The 26,574-nt window shown below is 38.0% G+C and overlaps 1 protein-coding gene across 3 annotated transcripts in view; it reads right to left on the reverse strand.

Moving 5' to 3' along the window:
• Positions 1-1,860: 1,860 nt before the first annotated feature.
• TAF2 (TATA-box binding protein associated factor 2) overlaps positions 1,861-26,574 on the reverse strand; it is a 65,699-nt gene continuing 40,985 nt past the window's right edge. For 2 of the 3 annotated variants that reach the window (XM_080610720.1, XM_080610719.1), the window contains exons 21-26: positions 21,889-21,958; positions 20,213-20,322; positions 17,549-17,778; positions 14,752-14,904; positions 14,231-14,336; positions 1,861-3,584 (exon numbers count right to left, since the gene is read on the reverse strand). In XM_080610720.1, coding sequence (XP_080466846.1) covers positions 3,319-3,584; positions 14,231-14,336; positions 14,752-14,904; positions 17,549-17,778; positions 20,213-20,322; positions 21,889-21,958 — 935 coding nt within the window. In that variant the 3' untranslated portion in view covers positions 1,861-3,318. The remainder of the gene's footprint in view (positions 3,585-14,230; positions 14,337-14,751; positions 14,905-17,548; positions 17,779-20,212; positions 20,323-21,888; positions 21,959-26,574) is intronic. The other variant, XM_080610721.1, reaches the window with a different exon arrangement.

The raw sequence follows: 26,574 nt of genomic DNA on the forward strand, positions 1-26,574 counted from the left end.
AAGTTGATGTCAGGTTATAACCTTGAATAGTCATTGATTTTCAGTAGATGAAAAACCCAAGCTAAACTGTCATCAGTCACATCTCTGGCAGGCACAGACCTGTGTTACCTGAGCCTTCCAGATGTGCCCATCACATCCAGAGAGCCACTGCAGTGATTTCACTGACAGAAATGGAGGATCAAAGAAACCACAGAAACAGACTGCAGCAACAAGTTACTTTGCTGTGGAGGGCAAAGCATCCCATCTATGTCCTCTGCAGCCATTTGCCAATCTGCTGCTTGAAACCCTGCAAGAAGAGAGCCTTCATGTCATTGCCCGGTGCCTGTCAAAATGTTTTCCATCTTAACATTCAACAAAAGTATTTTTTCTTGCCAATAAAGCTAATCTTTCCCACAGGAAATATCAAGAAGAACTGATAAACATTTTCTGTTGTAGCAATTGTTTCAGTATCAGAAGGGAGAGTTCCTTGCTCAGACTTCTTCCATTCTAGATCAGGAATACTGTGCTCCCTTTATTTTTTTTAATTATATATAATGTTACCCATTGTTCTGATTTAGGGGAATTTCCCCACCTATTTCTTAAATGTGTTGCCCAAAATCACTGGCACTTGATAAAATAATTACTTTCATGTTTTATATAAAAAATTCCTGTTAATCCTTCAGTGAGTTTCACTTTTGTAACAATATCAAGTTGCTCATCTCTACATGACCAAATGCTTTTCCCCTCCCTACACCTTGCAAACAGTGGGAATCCTTTGCTTTCACACACTTCCATTTTCTCCCCGTTCAGTATTTCACATTCATTCCAACTGAGTTTGAGCTTTCTGTTGTTGGATCACCTGTGTAACCAAAGTATTCTGACTTCAGAGCACATCTGCCAGTTTGAGCTGTTGCCTGTCCACATCACGATCCTTGCAGACCTCAAAACTCATTTTGTATTCTATCAAACACATTAGTGGATGTTCTGAACCAGGATCATGATACAACCTCAGAAAATGCACTGGAAAGTCTTTTTAGAACTTTTTTGCCCCTCCAGTTTTCTATTAGCAATGTCTTTGCCCTATTGCCTTAGCATATATTCAGTAGTTCATTTGAAGCCATACAGCCAAATACCTGATGGTAGAATTGCCATGTTACAGCTCTGCCTCAGTCCTGCGCCTGCATCACTGAACAACACAGTTCCCCTCAGCACAAGAGTGTAAATCCATGCCTACCAAAGTAGAAACTCCACCAGCTTAAATTATCCATGACCTCATTTTTAAAACATAAACGCATCTGCCTTCACTCTCCCAAACAATGCCAGCTTTCATTGCTTATTACCCCAGGTCTCCCACAAACACCTTTGGCACTGTTACCTCACTCCTTAGCCAAGGGAAAAACACCTACAACCATTTCCACCGAGCTGTTACTACAGCCTCCTCACACTCCTCTCCCTGCAATCCACAACTGACGATGCTCACACAGCAGCTCGCTGGCCCAAAGAGCGTGGTAAGCCAAGCTGCACACATGGTTAGTCTACCCCAACCATGCTCTGTACCATATTCTACCTGCGCTTCTTGGGTGTTTTCCTGTTCCTGTGGCCTTTAGCTTATCTAAGTGCTAAGAGCTTGCAGTCATTGCTAGAGAGGAAACCCAACACACCAAGGAGGGCTTCTCCTCATGTGAAGGAAGAGTTGCTGGTGTGGCAGCAGATGGTGAGAAGCCATGATGCTGCCCACGTCCATCACAACCAAATCCAGCCCAAACTTCTCTTAATGTGTACTCCAAATACAACAATTAGCACAACTAGCCACAAAGCATTAAAGGGATACAGTGTCTGAATAACAAAGTAAGCATACATGTATTACAAAACACCTGAGTCTATCATCTTTCCATTCTAAAGATAATCTGGTATTACAAAAACTACAGGATTCAACAGCGGGTATGTAATTTAAAAGTATTTATTAACTTTAATAAAACAGAATATGGCTTAAAAAGTCTTCTTGGATCCCTGTCGAACTTTCTGCCTTTGTCCTAAGAAGGAGAATCAGTCTCTCAAAGGAAGTTGGGAAATTTCTTTTAAAAATAGTTAGCCCAAATACAACTATTTTATAGAAAGCTAAAGGTGAAGTGACCTCTGGGCAACAGAAGTCAATCAGTGCATGGAAGTCAAACCCCTGCCTCCACATACAAATAGAGAAAACACATAAAAAGTGGCAGAGATTATTTATCTCTATTATCAAAACTTCTAAAAATGTAAGTTTTCAAATGAAACATTTGCTGGGTGTAAATAGTACACTGCATAAACCACAGCTGAAGTAATTTAAATGCATCCGTCATTCAAAGTCCCAGACTTAGCTTAACCTACTAATGTATTTCTCCTGGGGATTCATGAGCTGATCACATAGAATGCTTTCAAAAAACCACCCTCTGGCAGGAGGAAAGATGTGTTTTTCAGTCTTTGAAGTTTATGGTTTTTAAAAATATATGGTTTTTTATTTTTTTTTAATTTTAGCAAAGCCATCTTTCAAAAGTATATTCCAGTGTCAAGCTGAAGAAAAAAAATCTACCTCTGTCAAAATAATTCGCAAACTTTATTGGAGTTTTAAAAGCCTGATTACAGGTCAAAACATGCATTAAGCATTTTGCTAAAATTCCAAAAACATAATTGCAGACTGTCATTATATTCAAAGGGTCATGTCCATAATAAAAGCAGCTTAAGAGCAGCTTAGGATTTTTAAGAGTTTTAGTATGTGAAAAAGGCAAATGTTCTGTGTACTGTTCTTAAAATTCTGACATTACAGCGCAACAGTTAAAGCAAGAAACAGCTCAACTGAAGACTACAGAAAATCCCTGTCTTCTCAGGAGGTCTACGCTTGGTAATACAACACTACTCTGGAAACAGCACTTCACCAAAGGCCTGGCAATTGGCTTCTGCTTAAAACATACTCTGCCTCATAATGTTCTTCAAAAGATTAAAACATAATTGGTTCTGGCAGCACACATGGTCAGCATGATGTGCAGGGGGTTGCCAGTGGACACAGGCCCTTACATAAAGGGCTGTTTTCTTTGTTTAAAATGGAAAAAAGAGTGGGAGGTGTGGAGAACAGTGAAATGCAAAATGACTCAGAGTCATAAAACATACTTTTTGAATCAGATTATTTCAACAACTGCATATGCAAATAGAATGCTTCAAATGAGGACAGTGGCAGAGCTTCTGAATTGCTAAGGCAATTCACATATTGTTATTTCCATGAAAAAAGACAGAAGCTATAGTTATATACACCCTTCTAAGTATTCAGAGAATACTGCAAGTTGAACTCCAGAGAAGCCATCGATATCAGTCTGAAAGTGATGGGGAACGGATGGATCGTGCACTGGCTGGACTGTTAGAGAAAGCAAAGGGATCCTTTTCCTTTTCTTTACTGTCATGTTTATGTTTATGCTTATGCTTATGCTTGTGTTTCTTCTTCTTCTTCTTGTGCTCATGGTGGTGGTGGTGATGGTGGTCACTATGTTTTGAGGAGTTTGATTCTTTACTAAACACAGACAGCGGAGCTGCTGAGACAGGGTGCATGTTCACCTCCCCTGAAGATTGTTCTTTACCTGAAAGAACAGATATAGGGGGTTAGTAAATGCTTAACTTGCATTGTTTTCAAGCAGAAGAAATTCTGAAATATTGGATAAAAACTACATTATCATTTAAATATACAGATAATGTTATGATACTTGTACCATTCACATACTTGGTTTATGTTTTTTCAGAAAAGGCTCTGAACATGCCATGAAAATGCCTGTACTACTGAGAAACTTACAGTTATTCCTTCCTCTCTCAGAAGTATAAATGGATCCCAGACAATTAGCAACTACAAAGACAAGTAATACTAGCTTCCAGAAATGCATTTTTAAAGAGAGTCAGAAGGCCACTATATCATGAACAATAAAAAGATAGCTGCTTGTGAAAACTCTGGTATAAAGTGCTGGACTGGAATCACTGAAGTGCAGGTTTGGGATGTGAATGCCTTTTAGTCATGAGCTAAAGCTCCCTGCAACAATATACAAACCTTTTGATACTGAACAGAACTTCTCACAACCAGTTTAGCCTATCTGAAAGATTATATGTTTTTATTTCTAAACAAAAAGCAGATTCCAACAAAGGCAATCACCATTATTAGTATATATTTCACAAATACACTAGAACTATTTATATATTGAGTAAGCCTTGTTATGTGAATCTGAGAAAGGAAAATGTGATCCATGACTTCTCAATTCCTGAATGACTTTCTCATTCTCTCTTTGGCTCATTTAGTATTTCATTATTTCACACAGACTGCAAAAGCTTCAACAGTATGGATGAAAGGGCAATAATCTAAGAATAACATTGTTAATGATGGGAAACGCTTGGAAGGTAGGAAGGCTGGAATTCCTTTAGGCAGAAATTGAATCAAATGACTCACATTGTAAGAACATGCTTTAACTACTAGATAAATGTAGAAAAGTACCAACAGATTTTTGAAGGCAACTATTCCTTTTAAAATTGATTTTCTTCACAGCTGCTTTAAATGTGTGTTTGTGTTACGGTTTTTTTTTTTCCCTACAGATTTTGGTGAAAACATCCCTGTTAAATAACATGGAATTACTTGATATAATTTGTAATTATCTTTTTCTGTATATTTGAAAATGGATGTTTTTTTCCCAGTACATCTTTTTGGTTGGTTGGTTTCAATTCTTTAAAGGCAAGAAATATTCATTTACGGTAATCATTCCTGGAAGTCTGAAGAGCCAGCTCCGTGTAGTATGACGAACAAGCATTGAGAAAAATTTCCATGCAATCTTTCTAGCCTTATCCCAAAGATTAGGAACTGATTCACTGAAGCACATACATAGGAAAGTTTCTAGACTGTAGAGCTGTGCTGCTTTTTGCTTTTAAACATGGCTGGAAAAAACAAAATCTACATCTGTATGCAGTGTTTAGAAGTCAAAAATACAAAACATTTTTACAGTGAGAATAATCGATGACTTACTGTGGGACATGGTGGAATCACTATTGCTTGAAGTCTTAAATAGCAAAAATGATGTCTTTCTAGAAATATGCTTGGACTCAACCACAAGATGTGAATATGGTGCTAAAAAATTCTGATGATGTTATGAAGGAGGCTGCATTAGAGAACAATAGTTTCCTATAGATTTAAAGTCCTGTAAAGTCCCTACTATACAAGTATTTTAAATTTCCATTTGCCAACTTCAGTGGACAGTTACTACAACTTTTTTTACACTGTCACCTGGAGCTGTTCTCAACACTGCAGACAGCATACAAGTATTATATTTGATGCAAAAAGGTACAAGATTGCTTCACAATGTAACTGTTTCTAATTGTATTTCTTTTAAGGAACTCCTAGCTGTACCTAAATCTGTCCAGTAGCCTGAGCTCAGTCCTCTAAAGCATGCAGCTTTTAGACAGGAACATTTTCTTCAGAAGATGAAAGGATGCAAAACCAGCCATTAACCCTAAGACAGATCAGTGGAAAAGAGCATATCTGACTTGGGTCATTAGAAAAAGAATGGTTGGAGGCTGCACCCCAGAAAACCAAAGCACATGGTATTTGACACCATTAAAATAGGTTACAGGTGTTAAAGGTGACCTGTGGCAGGGACACAAACACAGCTTCCATAACACAGAAATAAAGGTCATGGCAAAAAGCCCGAAGACCAATCAGTGTTCATCCATAAAAGATGTGGAAAAGATGACCTAAGGTATGAAACGCATTCTCACGTATTCCTAAGCTACAGGCACATGATACACTAAAACACTGAAGGAAAACTGAAGTCAACTTAAAAGAAAACAGAAAACCCACACACATGCCACAAACCCTTAACACTTCACAGCTCCATTAGTTCCAAATAATGGAGCTATTTTTATGGAAACTGAACCTGTAAGTCTAGACACTACATCTGTAACAACCTCAAACCAAGGTTAAACCTCTGAGCTTTACAAACTTTAACTCAGTATGACTGGTCTAAGGACATGGGCTTAAGTCTGCAGGGATGATGGAGCAGGAATGCCAAGTGCCAGCAAAAACCAATGATGAAATCCAACACACCCTTCTTGCCTATGTTGTACTACCTGCTATTTGTGCACATTTCCTGCTGTTCACTGAACTACCAGCTCTGCTAAGGCATCAGTCTGTATTATCACTTCTTTACTTATTTCAGGTGGGTTATTTATATATATATAAAAATCTATTCTTTAAAACAGTTAAACACCTCTGACTGGAGCAAATTAGGGAGCAAAGAGAACAGTAACTTAAGCCAACATGACTGAAGGGGTGGTGATGAGCACGTAGGAACTGCAAGTCAGGAAGATCTTCAGGAAGGGGAGAATTGGGATCCAGCTGCAACTCAAAGGCTACTGAGGCTTAAGGAGACAGTCAAAGTTGGCAATACACTACAAGTAAGAAATAAAAGAGCCAGTACCTGAGGGTACACACACACTTTCTTCACAGAGGTAAATGACAGCTATAATCTGTTGGGGTTTTAAATCCAAAAATAACTACCCAGAAAATTTCCTCCTACTCCTAAAGACTGCTTTGAAATCAGGAATCAATTATATTGATCCTGGATAATGGCTCAGACAGGATCCACGCAGACTACCACACTCAGTTCTTTTAAAATGGACAGAGCTGTAAAAGCTCTATAAAAAACTTGCCAATTTTTACCTGTGAAATTCACTGTTAAACTTCTTGCAGAACACTTATTCTTCATTTTAATTTCTTTTTAATGAATACATACTTAAAGCCCATGCCAGGAAGCTGCCAAAGTAGGAAAGCAAGGCTAAGTAGGAATTGCTTTACAGGGCATTAATACTATCCTCATATCACCAGGGGTAGAGCAGGACTGCTGTGTGGAGGCATGGAGCACTCCCTCTTCCTGCAGGGAACCCATTTCCTTCTGGCAGGGGAAGCAAGACTGGAACCTGGGTTTCTCGAATCACAGAAACCCACAATAAGCGGAGGGTGAGCCCAGGAGCTCGCTTCTGAAGTGGTTAGGAGCATTCCTTGGAAGAAAATGCATTTGGATCTCCTTCTGTTTGGGATGTGGAGATTCCAATGTAATTATTGGCTTTGCAGTGTTCCAGCTAGCTGGGTAGGTGTTTAAAATTAGACAGTGTAACTATTCCATGGGAAAAAGATCTAAAACTGTCCTGGGAACCAATGCGAGTGAGAACAAAATACGAAAACACGTGTCTTGTAATTTAGTTTTAGAATGAAAGAATGTTAGATCTTGATGAGTTTTAAAGTAACACTTTCTGTTGTAATAAAAGCTCCTGTCAGATAATTCCAGCATCCTGCTTATCAGTTATCTAGGGTCAGTTTTTTCCTTTTTTTGGTACATGAACACTGAACAACAGTGTCGGGTAGTGTTCTACCTAATTTACTCTAGCTACTGAACTTGTACAATTTGGAAACACATAACTTGAGACTTTAACATGCCAAGAGGTTTTCACTAGATCTTCCATATGGTTTTCTCCTGTATTTCTGATTTTGTGTGAAGAGGGCAGGACACCACAGACTTACAGTCTCTATTTTTTTGCATGTACTATCTATTTAAAACAGCTGACTTTTCCAAAGTGACACTTGTTAACAATGACCCCATGTGCACCCTGATTTATTCACGTGTCAGAGAGGGAGAAACCAACTTCACAAATCAAAGCAAAGGCTAAGGCTCATGGATCCAGTGTTTCAGACGAGGACAGGCTAGTGTGCCGGAACCTGACACCAACCACCTCTGGGAAGGAGGGGACATCAACACAAGCACATGAGCAATTTGTGTCTCCCCCAGAACCTAAAGAAAGGTTGCTAATGAGAAAAATAATGCACTTTGCCCAGCTCTGGCCAGCATTTGCTCTAAAGAGAGAACACTGGGAGACTTTAAGCTGAAAAGAGCTTAAAAATTGTTTTGACAGTTACCCTGTTTTTCCTTATTTCTACTTTTCTTTTTTAGTATTACCCTGGAAACATCCAAGACACACTATTTTTTAATTTAATGCTGTGTTTATGCGTCTGTTGAACCACCAACGAAGCACATACAAAAAGTTACCAAGCATAAATAATTCCAGGCTTCCAGAGTGCAAGACCGTCTCATCATTTGTCTGAAGAAGTAGACTTTTCAAATTATATATATGTATCTGAAAAAGACTGATCAATGTTCTGTCTATCAGAGTGTTCTTTGAAGGACCATATGACAAAACTTAAAAGTTTGAGAGTGAGAAGTAAAGGTCTAGTTAAAATAAAAATAAAAACACCCAGAAGTGTTCTGAGGATGTGCTAAACAAATCAGTTCATTTGGCTTCAACACAAAAAATAGAACTAGTTCAAATTTACAGATTCATCTGACTTGACATTTTTTAGTGTGATTTATATCCAGATAGATAATTCCCTATACCTACCCCAAAGTATAGCATCTGTGAAAGTACTGCACAGATAAGCTGGTGATTTAATCAAAATATAACTTTTAACACATAACTGTTTTATTAATTTCCTCAGTTGAATTTTGCTTCAAAACTATATTGCTTTGTCCTTATATTAAAATACTAGCTTAACTGTGATGTTATTTTTATGACATATACTTTAATATTCCATAGAATTCTAGAGTATTTCCTATTCTAGAGAAAAAGAACATTCAAATCAGTAAGTCAATCCAGAATCCTCTGTGTCTAACGGCTTCAGGTAGTTCACATGCAAATTTAGTTGTTAGCCTTACCCACCTCCTAGGTTTAGAATCATAGAATCAACTAGGTTGGAAAAGACCTTTAAGATCATCAAGTCCAACCATTAACCCACGACTGCCAAGATCACCATTAAACAGTATCACTAAGAGCCTCATTTACATGGTTTTTGAACACTACCAGGGACAGTGACTCCATTTGAGAGTGATCAGCTTTTAACTTAGAGACAGGCACAGCTACACAACTAAGTTGCTTTTATTAAACCATGTAGTTAACACACTGCAGCCACACACTGATGCAATTCTCATTTATGCTGTCACTTTATCCGCAGGGCTTATGTTTCTATTAAAGCTGCTTTCATGCATTTTAAGATAAAGCACTTTAAAACACTCTTGCTTGTGAAGTGTGCAATTAACCACATACTATTTCAATGAGGTAAAATTATCTACAGAACCTCAAAACTTACAAGTCACCAGTTTGGAAACAGTTATACTTTAGGTAATAAAGTCAATATATGTGTATCAGATACTATCAAATAGATACTATAGTAATATTACATGTTATTAAAGGATAGTCTAACAGAACAGTAATGACAATTTTTCCCTCATTAAAAACAGTAGCAAAAATCCATCGTCAGTATTGTCCTCATATCCAAGAAGTGTTTATGTATTTATGTATTTGTGCTGATGCTTCTGTAACCCTTTTTGGCAAGAAGCCTCTTTGGCTGAGCTCTGACGTACTGGTGCTCTTATAGCTAACTCTATTAGCTATTAGCTTCACTGAACTCCAGAGGAGTGGCCTTTTCATACATCTCATACTGAACTCCTAGTATCTACTATACACTTGAAATGCAGTGATTAGCACCACAAGCTCAGATATATTGTTGTAAATGGACTGGTTAAACATGACTGCAACAGTTTCCCTCTATACCTTACGGCAGTATGTGCTGTATCCAGTTTCAAATCGTTCCAGAAACAATTCAATCCAGGTAAATCATTATTTCCTGAAACTGTAGACAGTAACTGTGATAAGACCACAATCCTATCAAGAGGTAAGAGTGTGGCCTAGACCATCAAAGCCTCATGTACATCTACATGGTAAAAAGAGTAACCCACAAGGTCAGCAGTGGAAATTTCCAGTTTGATTATCCTAGAAAACAGAAAAGGATTAATGGAATGGCCAAAAGATTTTTCTGATCTGTGTCTGAATGCTCAGGATGCGTCTTCAAAGCTCCTGAATGTGATCAGAGAAAGGACTGCCAGTGTACAAAAAGAACACTGCTGTATTTCTTTTTTGGTTTTTTCTTTTATAGAAATAAAGAGAGAATTGGACACTGCTTTGTATCAGCTATCAAACTACCAAAAATAGCTGGGAAAACTCTAACTAAATGTTTATCAGTGATGATCTGTTGAGCCCTAAAGACGTATAACCACTGGCAGACCACACAGGCTACAGCTAGGCATTTATTCTGGACGCAGAAAAGAACATGCCAATCAATAAACACTGACACACACAGCATAACTTTTTAGAGGTTAGTTCTGAACTGCTGTACTTTCAGATAAGTGAAATATTAAAGTAAATATAGAAGTGTATCTTAATCAGATCTCACTGAAGTCAACAAGTCTTCTTATAGTCTGAAATGAGAGTTTAAATCTACTGCTTACACAAAATCTGATCTTGAAATTATTTTGATCTGAAGAGTAGGGAGCATTACTACTATTCTTGGTGACTTAGTAGCAAAAAAATCTGTTCTCACATTAGAAATGTGAACTTGCACAGCACTAGAGGCTCTAAAAAGGCTGCCATGTTCCTAGCCCTTAGGGCAGATGAATAATCAACGCAACAGCATTCTTCCAACAGTACACAGCTCTTCCTTTTAATAATGTCTTGAAAAATGTTCAGAATCTCCAGAATCTCTTATAACTACCAGAGTTCACAGTTCTATTATTGTAGACAGGACGCTTCAGTAGGATTTAAAAGATTTTCTATATGAACTACAAAAGGTGCTATAATTCTAGTACTGAAACCTGTAATCCTGCAAGAGTTGTAGTACAAGACTTCTTTTATTGCCTGTGTAGCATGTCTGAACCCTAACCTTTCACATCCATGAGCAGAAACACGTTGGGAAGAAAAAAAACCAAAAAGGTTTTAATGGAAAATAACATTTTCCTGGCTTTAGGGGTTACATCAACTTGAACAAACCCAAATTATCATTCAGGGTGGTGGGGAGTGTAAAAAAAAAAAAAAAAAGAAAAGAAAGGAATACACAGCTACAGCAGGATTTAGACACAAATGAACTTCCTCCTGGCAGCTGCTGTTCACAGGCTGTGTTTGGCTCATGACCTAACACTTCATGTGACATGTAGGGACATAACCCACAGCTGTGAGAGGAAAACTGAGTATGGATTAAGAGCTCACTGCCTTCCAAGTAAGAGTCACAGTATGGAGGCAGATACAAGATCTTACGGATTTACTAACAAGGCACTGAGACCATTTCAGAACCTGTTGTCAATCTATTTCACAATAAGCAGTCACTGAAGTGGGCCCATCCTCCGTCATTGCTGCAAAAACTCCAAGGCCCTCAGGAAACATTATCTGTGATTCCTTTGTAGAACAAAACACTCCTATGCATGAAAAATTTTATTTACGTATGCTTTTATTTTTCCCCATCTGTTCCTTCTCAGAAGTATACAATTTCTTAAAGATTGAACTGTCTTTATTTACCCAGTCTGAAATTCATACATCTCTGCTTCTAAGAAAAATGCCATGAATAAGAAACAGGTGAAATTTTAGAAGCAAAGAATATCTGAAGTGGAACTGTTTCTTACTGCACAAACCAAAGAAAATGAAATTAATCTGAAGTGTTTCAAAGTTCTGCTTTTCAAAGGCTTATTACTGAAAATAAATTATATGGCAAAACCCCAGCATTTGTCTCATTTATTACCTATGAAAGAAAATGCATTCCCGTGTGCTGAATGCCTGAATGGCAGAGGTGAGAAGGTCATTCAGCACACAAGTGAAACTCGAAGTAGCTTTTGTCTGCTGTAGGTCTACAAAAGCAGCAGTCAACTGGCCATTACTCCACTCCTGATCAGGCCTTACCCTTTCTGAACTCTAGTGCAAACTTAATATGCAAGAGCTGGAGCACAGAGCTGGCGTACAGAGGGTCCCATAAGTCCTATTTGTGAAGTATTTGGCAGAGTTTTGTTTATGACTTTATATTCCATAGAGTGTGTAAATCTGGTAAAAAAAATTGTTGCAAAATACCATGTAAGAGTTATAAATACTAATCCTCAGTGGATCAGCTTTGCACTCGCGTGCCCTGGATGTGTCATTCTTTGTTGTAACAGAAAATGTGATGGTTGCCCGTAACACTGAGGACAAACCAAGTAGCTCTGAGAGGTTTAAAGTAAAAGTTGAGCCGAATTAGGCTCCTAAGTTTGTAACAGCAACCTACATGCAGCCTTCCCCTTTACTTTGCTAAAATGCCTGTTCTTTAGGTAAAATGGTGTGAGTTTTGCTACTCTACATATTTAACAGCAAATCCATTCTGGTGGACCTGGCTGTACAGGCATATGTCATTAACCAAAGGCCATCTGGAATCCAGAAACTAGACCTCCCTGTGTTTTATGTCCCCATATGAACTTGATTTGTTAGCTGAGCAATGACAGCAGTTACCTTTTATAAAAAAAACAACAAAACCAAAACAAAACCTCTTGGTGGCTGCAGCATCTGCCAAGGAAGTAAAACTGTTAAGTCCTAGGCCCTAAGGGAGTATGAGTCTTCAGCTTCCATACCCCTAGCCAGCACCACGGCATCAGCCTCAGCAGGACACCAAGAACAGGAACATCTACCAGTGCTTCTCTTAAATAGGGCCACTAATTTGCCAGGTCCCAGGGGAAGCAGATGAGGTCACCTGTCAGATTAGCTCAGGACCTAGGGCACTCAAAACTTAACCAACGTTCCAGATCCTGCTGCTAAGATCTACTTGGATTTTAGATTAGGCAACCACTGGATAAAAACAGAAAAACAAGCAAGAGGGTAATTACTATGTATCCTACTTCTAAGGCCAAATACTTCACTTTTACACATTGCAGTACTGCAACCTTAAAATCTTGTTTTGGATGCTGCTGTGGTTTAACCCCAGCAATCAACTATGTCCCACACAGCTGCTCACTCACTCGCCCCCACAATGGGATGGGTGAGAAAATCAGAAGGGTAACAGTGAGAAAACTCACAGGCTGAGATTAAGACAGTTTAATTGGGAAAGCAAAAGCTGTGCACTCAAGCAAAGCAAAAGAAGGAATTAATTCACTTCCCATGGGCAGGCAGGTCTTCAGCCACCTCCAAGAAAACAGGACTCCATCATGTGTTTACGACTACTTGGGAAGACAAATGCCATGAATCCAAATGTCCCCCCTCCACTCTTCCCCTAGCTCTATATGCTGAACATGATGACATATGGTATGGAATATCCCTTGGGTCAGTTGGGGTCAGCTGTCCCGGCTGTGTCCCTTCCCAACAACTTGTGCACCCCCAATCTACTCACTAGTGGGGCAGAATAAGAAACAGAAAAGGCCTTGACTCTGTGTAAGCACTACTCAGCAGTAACTAAAAGATACCTGGTATTATCCCACTGTGTTCAGCACAAATTGAAAACACAGCCTAGTAGTAGCTACTGTGAAGAAAATTAACTCTATCCCAGCCAAAAGCAGCACAGCTGAGTACTGAAGGTCTCGAAAATGCTTGTTACATGGTCACAATAGCTCAGCTTAGTACCACTGGCACGTTCTGGAACTAAACTTAAGAAGTGTGGTTAAAATGTTTTGAGAAAATAAGACTATCCACTGAATTTCTTTGCTACTGGCAGGTAAGAACGTACGTGCATGTTCATCAATGAAGTTCGGCATGCATTAAGGTTTCTAAAAAACACTATTATTTGAGAAATTATTTTGTAAAGTATTTTATTAAAAAACATACTAAGAGAAGTAGTAAAAGTGCTTGAAATTAAACCATTTTACTCATAGATGCAATCTTTTCAACTTTGAAAAGCCCTTCTAAGTATCTTTGAGGCCTGCAAGTTTTTCAAATACTGAAGTTGTTATAAATCACTGAGTGATTCTGAGATTTTTTTTTAACCTTAACAATCTTGCTATTTTTTTAAAAGTTAATTTTCAAAATTATTTTTTTTAAGTAACAACTACAGCGAAGTAAGTTTAACCCAATTGCTTATGGGGTTCTATTTCAGCTTTACGTAGTCTTACTCTTTCCTGAGCTTTTCACTTTTATAAGCATGATACATACTTGTCTTACTTAGACAATGAAAATACATAGGTATACAGTTATCTATAAATATACTGGAAGCTAGAGAAATGTTCTTATGCACCCTTTACCCCTAGACATCAGTTAACATCTAACACTTACCAACACTTTATGTTTATGAATAAACAGTAGTAAAAAAACCTCGTAAGTGACTGAAATAGTTGAAAAATTCATACTATCATTTTGGCAATAAATTTACTCGTACCTGGTGTGGATGGTCTCTCCAACATATTCAAATGATGGTAAATAAAGGCTTGACTGTCATGAACTGTGTCCATATCAATTTCCTCCTCTTCTTGAGAGTTTGAGAACTAAGATATCAGGAAACAAAAAATAAGCAGATACTAATAACTTGCAAGAATATCACTAAATAGAACTTACAATATTTTATTTGTGTGGTAAACTGGGGGTGAGAGGGAAAGGAAGTGATATCTACCACTGTGAAGGAATAAAAATTCAGTGAAATTAAAAAGGGTCAGTGTGTTTTCTTCATTCTAATTTACCATGAAGCTGTGTGAACAGGAGTATTAACTGTCAATTTTAGTTCTTTTCAGCCAATAAAGAATCTGATGGAAAACGATTTTTGCAAAGTAAGTGTAACAACTACTGCACACATACACACAATGTGTCTTTTGTTTGAACACAGCTTTAAGGGAAGTCAGCAGAAGCCACTGCTGTTATTCTGAATATCCTACATATTGTGCAAGTTGAATTTCCATTTCTTACTCTGATTTTGAGTTTGACTTTACTGTCTTCATTCTTCTCTAGTATTTGCCCTGGCTCCAATGGAGACCCGAGTGGCATATCAGCCTTCCTCTTCACCCCCTGCTGATGACCAGAAATGCTGGATGCTGTTTCCTTAATAAGATGATCATCCTCCTGAAGCAGCATTAAAAGACCAAAATTAGAAGATAGCAAGAGCCATGTTTCAGCCTAAAAGAGACCTGACAGCTGAAAACACTTCTGGGTAAAGTGGGTGATTTGAACAAAGTTTTCCCTGTAGTTCTGGTAAAAGCATTTTCTAAAACCCTGTATGGATTTGTGCCAACCTCTCCTACAAACATAGTTTTTCTTTACTTCTATCCCTGCTCCTTCTGCATATCTACCATTGGCATCTTTTCTGTTCCTTCTCACAATCATGGTACTGTTGGTGCGCAACAACATTTGCTGCCTCTGAATAGCCTTTCTATAATTCTGTGCCTCGCAGACTCTCCTCAGTCCAAATCATAGTTGAAAAACTGTGATAGCCTCTGATTTACACATGGGATTTAGTTACTTTTTAGTTCTTTTAGTTAGCTTTAAAAGCTAATGCTTACTCTGTTGAATACAAATCATAACAAGCACTTGCAACTTGGGTTGGGTTTTTTTTGATTTCACAACAATATTATTAAAAAGTTAAACTGTTTTGTAAATTACTGCCTAGACTGTCCACAAAAACAGGGTCAAAGGAATATAAAAATAGCAGGAGAGTCTACTAAGTTCCACATATAGTCAGTAAAACAGGAGATAGGTGTTACAACAAGCCCAATACACAAAATATAGAAGGAAAAATACCACAGAAGCAAACATAATTAAGAGCCCACTAAAAACTAGATAAAAGCTGTATCATAGACTCTCAAGAGCATAAGCTGCTCCACTGAACTGCTCTTTCCTCTATCCTACAAAGGGCACACAAAAGTCCCACAAATTTGCCCTGAACGATTATAAGTCAATTTTATAAAATGGGTGACATTTACCATCTTCAGCAAATTCAGTGCCACAAGTCTACCGGTACTGATTTTAACATGTTTATGCTCTCAGCATATAGAGTCTGCTTTAAAGAATCTAGTTAATCTGATGTATTCTATCATGTTAATTTATTTTCCTTCAAATATGTATTTCCCTTTTTTCAACCCTATTATTTAATCCAACACACAACTGTTGTGAATCACTTCTGGATAAACTTTGGCTACGTGAGAGGCAATCTTTGATTTATGCTTCTAGTTTGATTTTTTTAACAAGGAAAATCAGTTCCCTGAATTCTGGGGGAGTTATATGGAAAATGGTAATCTTAAAGTAAGGGGTAAGAGAATGGAGATAAGGCATAGGAAAAGATACAAGGAATGAAGTATGAATTGAGGCTTATACTAATGCGGCATTTTCACACTAGCGTACTGCTACTAAAAGAAGCAGCCTCCTCTTCCTCACAGATTTCTGTCCTGGGCTGCCACAAGTATTTGTCTAACTACATGACGAACTGGACCAAGAAACTGAACCAGCAGGAACTGTCTGCTCATAAAAAAAGATATTTTTCAACCAGATCCTGCCCTGATCCAGCTCACTATGCAGCAACACTCTGCTATCACAAAAGAGGGCAGTACAGGAAGAAGAAGACTTACAAGTAAATTTTTTTATTGAGATAGGCTGCAAAAAAAGTTTGGATGCTCACTGAACTGAAGCCTAAAAATCTGCCAACAAAATGTCTACTGCTAGTTAATTCTGATGTTTATTAGCAGCAAATTGGGACTTATTATAAATTGTGTAAATATGTAGGATAGCTCTAATGATGTTTGACTCCATTATAATTTTCTCCCCCTACTGGAATTGGCCTGCAAGGTACTGTGATAATTGACATGCTCGGTATACTTCTGAATATAAACGATACAGAAATCAACCATGTGCCTGAACGTAACAGTAAACCATCCCATTCAGAAGGGTGGAAAGATTTTCGAACATGCTGACCACATGTTCACATTCTCTTTCAGGATTTACTCAGAAGCAGTTTCAATCAAATGTAGTTCTTGAATCTCATTATTTGCATGTCTGTTGAGTTTTTCCTCTCATGATTAAATCTGTCCAACAAAAAGACTTGGTCTTGCAGCAGTGGCAGTTATTTGTAAGAAAAGCAAGACTTGAATAAGCTCATAACATCTATTTTTTAACTATGCAATGGTTTCTGTGTTAGGACTGAAGTCTCCACAACCAGAAAGATATGAACCTTAATGTATATGATTTTTCAGAAGTTGTTACAAATCCTTCAGAGCACAGTACTAAATAGTCCCGATTTGAGTTCACTGAAGATGTGGTAAAGTTCCAACTCTCACGTTTCTTAATGTTGTTTAAAAAGAGGTATATCTATTTTAAGATGTAATAAATTTTTTGATAAAAGTGTTTGTTTTGGAAAATTGCATAACTTGCCCTTAACCAATATTCTTAGTCTAATAAAAAAGTTTTCATCACAGCATCAAACATTTCTGTGAATTGCTTCATGTCTCACAAGCAGTATAGAAAAAGTTAAGTTTTATAAAGAACAGAAATAATGAGACTAGAAAAAAACAAGTAAAAGCTTGCATATGCTATGCAAAACAGTTAAAATGCTGTGGTATATGCCAGCTTTTCAAGTGGAAGGAATAAACAGTAACAAGGTATAAAGGCAGCTTAGCTAAAGGGTGAGAAGCTTGAACACAATACAAAATTAAACCAGCAAGCAAGGCAAAGACTCGGAGCCAGCTGAATGGGATGTATGCAGATGGTTTGTGCTTACGGTGTTCTGAAATCCTACTGACTGTCCGTGATTGTTAGTACTATTCACAGGTTCCTGATTATTTACAACTGATTCAGGGATAATCGTTGGATTAAGTACAGCCTTCTTTTCTTTCAGATTAAGAACAAGACCAAGCTCTGGTAATGGTAAACAAGAAGGTCTACTGAGGCCAAAGAGTGTGAAATAGAGATCCACAGCACCACATCGTAATCTCCAGTCATGTGAAGTTCCTAAAATCCAAAAGAGATTATTGTTAATACAGAGACAGTATCTTCTCCTCTCCCCTAAATAAAGGGGTTTAAGTGATCTGGATCCACCAGAGTATGACATTTTCTGTGCTTAAGATACACTTTCCTCAATATTCCTGCCTCTTATTGACTCAAACTCAGCTGCCACAACATGTTTAAAAGGAAGGCTCTAAGTTGTTTGGGTTGTAACCTAAACATGTTTGCAGAACAAGAGTGGGAAACTAAGTGCTACACTAACATAATGAAAACTACAAGGAAAATACCCACATGAATTTTAAGTTTCACTTGAAGTTTTACTATTGGGCAATTAAATAGAGTATTTTGTTACCAAAATGGCTTTCAGCATCAATGGATTTGGTCACACTTGCCTGTGTATTCCATGAAATCATAGAATCATAGAATAGTTAGGGTTGGAAAGGACCTTAAGATCATCTAGTTCCAACCCCCCTGCCATGGGGGGAAATACAGTAGTAGCCTTAAGTGTGACCTTCTGGAAACTGCACTAATAAAGAATACAAACCAGCAATGCATAAACATGCTTTCTGAAGTCACTACTATGTTATGCACTTCACTGGGTACTCAACAGTTTAATGTAGATTCATACTGGAGATATGGATTCTTACTGCACAAAGTAATGCTTCACTGATTTTATTTTTCACTGTAAACTATGTACTGCTTTTGTTATCTTCATACACAAATGGTCAAAGCACGTTTGGCACCAATCACAACACAAAGACATCTTACATCTGGTGCAACGCTGCAAATACAGTGATTCTGGTGTTAACTCAGCCCAGCTCTTGACTGATTGAAAGTTTATTGAACATATTGTTCCACAGCAGGAACAGAACTCTATCTAGTAAACAAGACACAGATGTGCCAATGCCATGTTAATGTGGCTGTGCAAGACTTAGCATAAAATAATATTACAAGGTCTATTCCGTAAATACAAAGTTTCATGGGGCTAAGTAGTGTTTTAAGTGAGCTTAGCTGTACGTACACTTAACTCAGTTAAAAGTGAAAGCACCATGAACATTGATCTGGACATTTCTAACATTAAAATACTCTCTAGAGAATGACATATTCACAAATATTAATTTAAAACCTATTCTAATATTTCAACAACAAATAATTGACTCAACTTCTTAAACCAGTACATCTTTCAATGATAAGATGAACTCCCACTCAGTATCTCTCTCCTAAGCTTAAATAAAATTGGTTGCAGACTTGCTCTGCAATCTTTGGAACTTGTGAGCATTATCCACTTACTGCAGATTAACACAGAAGGAAAAAGAAAAAAACAGATTATATAAATCAATCAGTCTGCTTTCCATTGCATGTGCTTATGTTAAATGAAAGCAACTCATGATTCTAGGATCGTGCAGCTTTAAACCTGGCTACTAACTTGTCTCACATTAACAAACATTTTTTCAAGGCACCCTGGAATGCTACAGTTATCCCTTACAGAAAATAAATTGAAACATTATGTCATCTTGATGCATAGAAATTTAAGTACTTAAAGGCCCATGAATCATAATAAGAATGTATACCCTATTTGTTACTTGCAAAAAGAGGTAATGGTTATAAGAAACACTACACACACTCTTCTCTCAAGAAAAAGGAAAAACAAACTGATGGGAACACCAAAATTGTTTCTTTTCTGTGTCTGACACTTGGCAAATCCTATGAAACTGAACTACTGGTGGTAGTCTCTCCACTTCAATCCCTGGAGTGTATCTGTAAACTTCTGAACACTAAAAATAATGGTACACGGAGAATAGATAGCCTTCAATGACCTAAAAAAGCTATATAAACATTTACATGTAATCTATGTAGTTATGTGCCAGATGTTAAAGGGCAGTTTGTCAGTACTGGATAAAACTGCTTTAGTAATGAAAAACAGGTCAATGGTAAAGATTCAAGCCCTTCTCTCATTAGGATCTTTCCTAATCACACAAAGCAAATTGAGCCTTAAATTTATAATATGCTTCTAAAAATCTCATTTAAATTACCTATACAAACATTACCCTCTCATATTCTGAGTTTAGTAAAAGAGGACAAAGAGAGACTATCTAATTTAAAGCAAATTATAAAGCAAAAGGTAACAGAGACACCATCATTTGAGGAAACATTTGCTTTGAACATCTGGGTCAAAGAATCATTCTATGCCAAAGTATATCAAAGCATGCTACAGTAGTAGACAAAAGAATGAAAACCAAGGTTTGGTACCCTGTGTCACTGAGACAGTTCTGGAGGTATCTACATGATATTGAACCTCTGAGACTGAATTTTCAGTTTTAACTATTGAAACTAAGAGAGCTCTTAGCATATTCTGAAACAAGTCTTTAATGCTTATTTGGAAAAACCTTACAACAAAAAGGCAACAAAACAACCAACCAACCAAGAAATAAAAACCAACCTGAATTCATCAGTTTCCAAAGTTGATCTACCAAAGCTTCGTTACATAAAGGGGACTCCATGTTCTTGGTAAAAGGTGGATTCTTAGTCAGCATATCCAGAATCTTATGCCTGAAAGAAAAAGACAACATCTTTATCCAAATGAATACACTAAGAATACAAAGTCTGTTCAGTTTGCCATGTTCTTACAAGCTTATTCAACACAGGACCCTTATTCGATACAGGATTTCTTCAAAAATTTTAACCAATGTTTTATGCTTGTAGCTCTTCCTTCTGTCCACAATATGTATAGACTCAGATTTACTCATAAGCAAATATAAGCAAATAATAAAAGTTAAAGATAAAAACCAAGGTGCAAAGCAGCAGGACTTATTAAACATTATTTTTAACAGTTAGGTACAAACTGTAGCCTACATTATGCTCTTCTCTTTAGTAACAATTTTTTTGCACACTGACTTTATAATTACAAAGAAGGAACAAGTCTGGCAAATAAACCCCCTACATAATGACACCAAAGAATTTTTAAGCAACTTTAAGTGTTTCTGACTGATGCGAAACATCGGGACCAAAGCCAGTGACTTTTACATTTTTCTGGAAAGGAGCACTCTCACCTCTGAAGTTATGCTGGTGTATAGAGATTCTACACTTACATGTTTGCTTACAGTATTTACACACTGAAAGTAGATACATTTTTCCCCACTTTTTCTTTAAACTTGGCCTCGAAAACATTTTATGAATAATTATTTGTCCCATTACTTCTTATTTTCAGTATTTTCCCTGTATAGCCAAGTTTTCATTTTGCTGTCTTATGACTTGGAACAAGAAAAGTACTACAGATATATTTCTTTTTTCTTTCATTTGGAGGAGGCTTACACATTGCACTCAATTAAAAATTTAAACTCCTCTTCAAAAAGATACAAATAAAATTAAATCTCCTTCCTAGACCAAAGCTAAACTTCCTCTAATGAGTGCAAATGTCCTTACTTCCATCAACAAAAATGACAAATAAAACACAGAACAATCTTGCAGCTACGACCTTTGCAAAAAATCACCTATAGAGAGAGAGTAAAAGTAATACTATTTATCTTTGAAACTCAGTATTTTAATGGTGGCCATAAGAAGAAAGTGTCAGGGCAAAAACAATTATCATGAACGCCTGTGTTCAAAGTTTTATAATGAATGTGCTAAAATATCTGCTGATTGGTGAAAACAAAGCTGGAACAAGCAATCCTAGAAATTACACCACATTTTCACATGTTATCCTTTCACCCCATCTACAGTCTAACAATTGCTTTACACTTTTTGCTGGCAAAACACTGTGTGCACTATGCCTCAGCCTTTGTCTTTTCTAAGTATCACAAAGTCTTTTTGCTACATGCAACATCCGATCTATTTATGATCCGGAAGCAACCTCTAACTTCAGACTTACACCACAGGAGCTGAACATAAAGAAGAAAAGTAATATAATGGAGAGTAAGAAAAGAGTATATTAGTTTCTGAGGTGTGAACTGTTGAAACATCAAAACGTTTCAATTTATATAACAAGAAGAAAAAAACTGTTTTGTGAAGAAGTATTAAGCAGTTCAGCATTTGATCTGTTCTAGCGATTCCAGGCCAAGAATTTACTTAGCTGTTCCAGCGTTAGTAAAAATACTGGCTCTTTATTAACTCACTAACCTTATGTAGGGTACAGGATCATTCTGAACCATAGTAAGTAACCACTGTAGTTCTTCATAGCTCCTATCAACTGCAAAGAAAAAGAAAATAAAATGCCTATAAATATGCATAAACTGGAAGGATTTTGATCAAGACAATCACAGGTTTCTGAATTTGAACACAAACAGCTTGAATCACTGCAACTAAAGAGGAATTTAATTAATTATATTGCAAATTCAAGTAAAAAGTGGTTTACACCGGAATAGAAACATGCACAAAACCCCTTCATGCCTCAGTTGTTTGACAACCACCAACGTGACTATCAGCAGGTAACTGCAGCTCCAGAGTGTTGATTGAGATCACAGAGTAAATTATCATGTTGATATTGTGTGCTGCCTAAAATGAACACATCCATATATCATTTCAACTAGCAAAAGCATCAGCATCCTATTTTCCATAGGTAACAGAGAACCTAAAATTCTCATGCATAGGAATCTGTGAAAGATTATTATCTATAAATAGGAAAGAAAGAGGACAACTAGAGGGCTTACACAAAACTGAAGCAAACTCCTCTCAGTAGCCTTCCTTAGTTTTTTAAATCAGTATACTTTGCAATTCAAATGGATTTTGAAACCTATCAGCACACGCTTCTAGAAAATTGCTACCTGTCACTGTTAGAAACAAAATCAGCTTGTTTAAAATTTAAATTAGATTAAAAAATTCCTTTGATTGTCCAAGTACTACTGCCAAACAGGAACCAACACAGGCTATCAGCAACACCAATTACACAAACCCTGTTCAAATGCAGAATGTATTAGCTCACGTTCTGCACCACTTAGACCACAGCTACACCATTCTGGATGATGCCATGATCTCAGATTTGACTTAAAAATCAAAGAAGTTTTTGAGAAGTCATGCCTAGGACATAAATTTAAGGGATTAGTGACTGCCTGTGCTCAAGTCCATACACAGCTAGTTTTACTGGCAGCTCCCTTCTTTGGGATAAAAGGCAGCTAGAATACAGCATATAAAAGTTTTTTTGTGTGTAAGAAAAATATTATTGTATATTGTATATAGTATTATGAGTCACAATCATAAGCAAGCTGTGATTATTTTGACTGCTAACAAAAGGGATTTTGAAATGTTTTTTGATTAGAAAATGAAACCTTTAAGCTGACAATATTGGATGACAGAACCAAGAAACACCATATTTGTGGTTAAAGGAAAGGGGGAAATCTTTGCTTTTTAACGTTATTTCTGCTTGAAATAAAGTAAGTCTCTCCTGCTATTTGCCTTATAGTGTAAATGAGGCCTGAGAGACTTCCAAAGCTTTGCTATCAATGCATTTAACCTGCTCTTCAAGTTTATGAAGCAACTACAAAACATTTTGGGGAGCAATGACAAATTAAACCTGCTCTTGGGCAGAACCAATCTTATTAGCCAGAAGAATCGCAGAACCATACAACAGCCCAGGCTTGAAGGGACCTCAAAAGATCATCTAGTCCAACCTTTCACAGGAAAGGGACAGGATTATCAAGCACCTTTGTCCAACTGCATCTTGAAAACCTCCAGTGATGGAGACTCCACCACGTCTCTGGGGAGGTTGTGCCACTGCATGATTGTTCTCACTGTAAAAATTTCTTTCTTGTATCAACATGAAACCTTTCCTGGTGCAACTTTTACCTGTTGCACTTTATCCTCTCCATATGGCTCCTTGTGAAGATTAAGCCTCCATCCTCTGTAGCTGCCCTTTAAGAACTGGAGTATTGTGGGGAGTTCCCCATAAGCCTTCTCTTCTCTAGGGATAAAAGACCTTCAAAGTCTTCCCTCACAGAGCAGGTTGTCCAGCCCTCTCATTATCTTTGTGGCCCTCCTTTGGGCTGTTCCAGTCTGCCCACATCTTCCTTGAATTGTGGTGGCCAGAATAGGACACAGTACTCCAGGTGCAAACAGGTGAGGAGAGCAGGATGATCACATCTCTATCTCTGCTGCTAATCCTCTGTGGCTGCAGCCCAGGATCCGATTTGCCTTCATTGCCACAGTGTGCTGGTTGTCCACCAGGACCCACAGGTCTCCTTCAATGTTGCTGCTTCCCAGCCACATAAATCTCAGCCTGTGCTGGGCTCTTTGGTTCTGTTGTCCCAGGTGCAGCACCTTGCACTTGTCTTTGTTCTTCATACAGTTCTTGCTTGCCCACTCTTCCAGCCTGTCTGTGTCCTTTTATAAGATGGCTCTCTCTCCTGACGTGTCCACCTCACCAAACAGTTCAGTGCCCTCAGCAAGCTTGGTGAGGCTGCTTTCAATATCATTGTCCAGATCATTTATGAAGATGTTCCCTTGGGGACCCCACTTGTGACAGGCTGCCAGCCTGAGCAAAGACCATTTATCGCCATCCCCTGAGTGCAGCCCATGACCCAATTTCCTACCCAGCTCACAGACCACCCATCCTGTCTTTGTCTTGCCAGTTTGTCTAGGAGAAGGCTGTGAGAAAAGAAAGATGTGTGGATTTTCATACTTCTGGTAGACATAAAAACAAGTGATTGCTTTCTGAAGTAAAAATCCTCTTGACATTTTTCAGATTACAAGAGATGGTGCATCCTCACTTGGAGTATTGTGTGCAGTTCTGGTGTCCTCAACATAAAAGGGACATGGAACTGTTGGAACTAGTCCAGAGGAGGGCCACGAGGATGATCAGGGGACTGGAGCACCTCCCGTATGAAGACAGGCTGAGAAAGTTGGGGCTGTTCAGCCTGCAGAAGAGAAGGCTGCGTGGAGACCTCAGAGCAGCCTTCCAGTATCTGAAGGGGGCCTACAAGGATGCTGGGGAGGGACTCTTCATCAGGGACTGTAGTGACAGGACAAGGGGTAACAGGTTCAAACTTAAACAGGGGAAGTTTAGATTGGATATAAGGAAGAAATTCTTTACTGTGAGGGTGGTGAGGCACTGGAATGGGTTGCCCAGGGAGGTTGTGAATGCTCCATCCTTGGTGGTGTTCAAGGCCAGGTTGAATGAGGCCTTAGGTGGCATGGTTTAGTTTGAGGTGTCCCTGCCCATGGCAGGGGGGTTGGAACTAGATGATCTTAAGGTCCTTTCCAACCCTAACTATTCTATGATTCTACCAATTCTCACTTACCGCAAAACATCTCTGAGACCCTAAACATTCATGACACTTTAGAACAGTTTGTTGCTACCTCTTCTAAACATGCAACTGCTTTGTTGTATACATATAGCTACTAATAGTCATACAACTTTCAGAAGTGAACTTCAAAAAGTTAATAAGCCCTGTTCACTTTGAGCCAGTTTAGATCAACTGTCCAAGTCCTTATATGCTGCCTCAAACATTTTACAGAGTTACCATGTCTCAAAAAAAGACTTACTATTAAAGGCAAAGAAAACAACTTATTCAGTTCCATGGAGAGATTATTTCTTTTGAAGTAACTTTTAAAAAAGGGCAGTGCTATTCCTACCCTGAGAGCTGATAGAAAAACATGGGAGTTCCACAGTGCCCCAGAAAATACAGACTTTCCTTTTTATGGAAATTACAAAATCTGTCAGCTTCCTTTACAAGAACTGCTAAAACGCCAGCTTTGGCACAAGCAAGAGGCATTTGATAGCTGCTGGTTTACAGCCAGGACGAACTGGAAACCAGGTAGCCAGGAACAATGAGAATCAGACCTCTTGGCAATAGACAGCAAATCATTTCTCCTTCCAAAGCCAGGTTTAGGCTCAGTGAGACAAGCGCTGCTAACTTGTATATGGGTAGCTGAGGAAGTCAGTCAGCACACTAAGCTTTCAGATTTATTCCTTCATCAAAGACTTGCAGTCTAACAGCAGAAGTTCATGTGGTTAGTACTGGAAGGCTGTACCTGAGAAATGATATAATGACCAGTTAGCCAGTAGGCTGTGTTGTGAACTGTAGCGACTTTATAGCAGATAGATATTTGCATCTGCTACCTCTGCATCAGAGAAAAAAGCCTTTGGCAAGGGGCAAGTCAGTTAGGTACAGTAATACACTAATCCATAAATTCCAGATCTCACAGTGAGCTCAGTCAGAAATTATGTTCAACTTAATCACTAATTTCTTCAAATAATCCTTCTACTACTTTTTACCATTCAAATTTTACTTTCCTTTAGACTATTTCAAGCAATTTATCCTATCTTACACAGCAACTCATTTGATCATCTGTTTTAAAGTTGCACTGTATTACTTTGCAGTACAAACACTTTCCTGTCCAAGTTAATTATTAAATATAAACACCATCCATGAAAGGTCAAGAATTTAATGAGAAAACATTATTTCTATCAGTTTTTCTTTCCAAAAGGTGGGATGAATTAGTGAGGAGATTATAAATGAAGCAAGCTGATGAGTAAGCTTTCCATTCTCCAGCAATCTTTCCACTAACACTCTGTGAAGGGAGGAACAACGCAAGTAGCCTAACAGAGATGCACAGCACCAGCAGAGTTCTGAATTCTAGCTGGGTACCATTCACAGAGTCATCAAACAGTGTATGTGCAGTGGGTTATGGATACAGAATGTGTGGTGAATTACAAGACTGAGGATTGAGCCTGAGACTTGACACTCAGTGCACAGCCTCTCTTGAAGTTAGCAGTTTTTCGGTATAACAGTCTGGATTCAATCTGTAAGCATATGCCTCAATGCCAGATGCATTCACTCAAAGACTACAATTGCCTTAACACCTCCCACT

The sequence above is a fragment of the Psittacula echo genome, assembly GCF_963264785.1.
Source record: "Psittacula echo genome assembly, chromosome: 2".
Lineage (NCBI taxonomy): Eukaryota > Metazoa > Chordata > Aves > Psittaciformes > Psittacidae > Psittacula > Psittacula echo.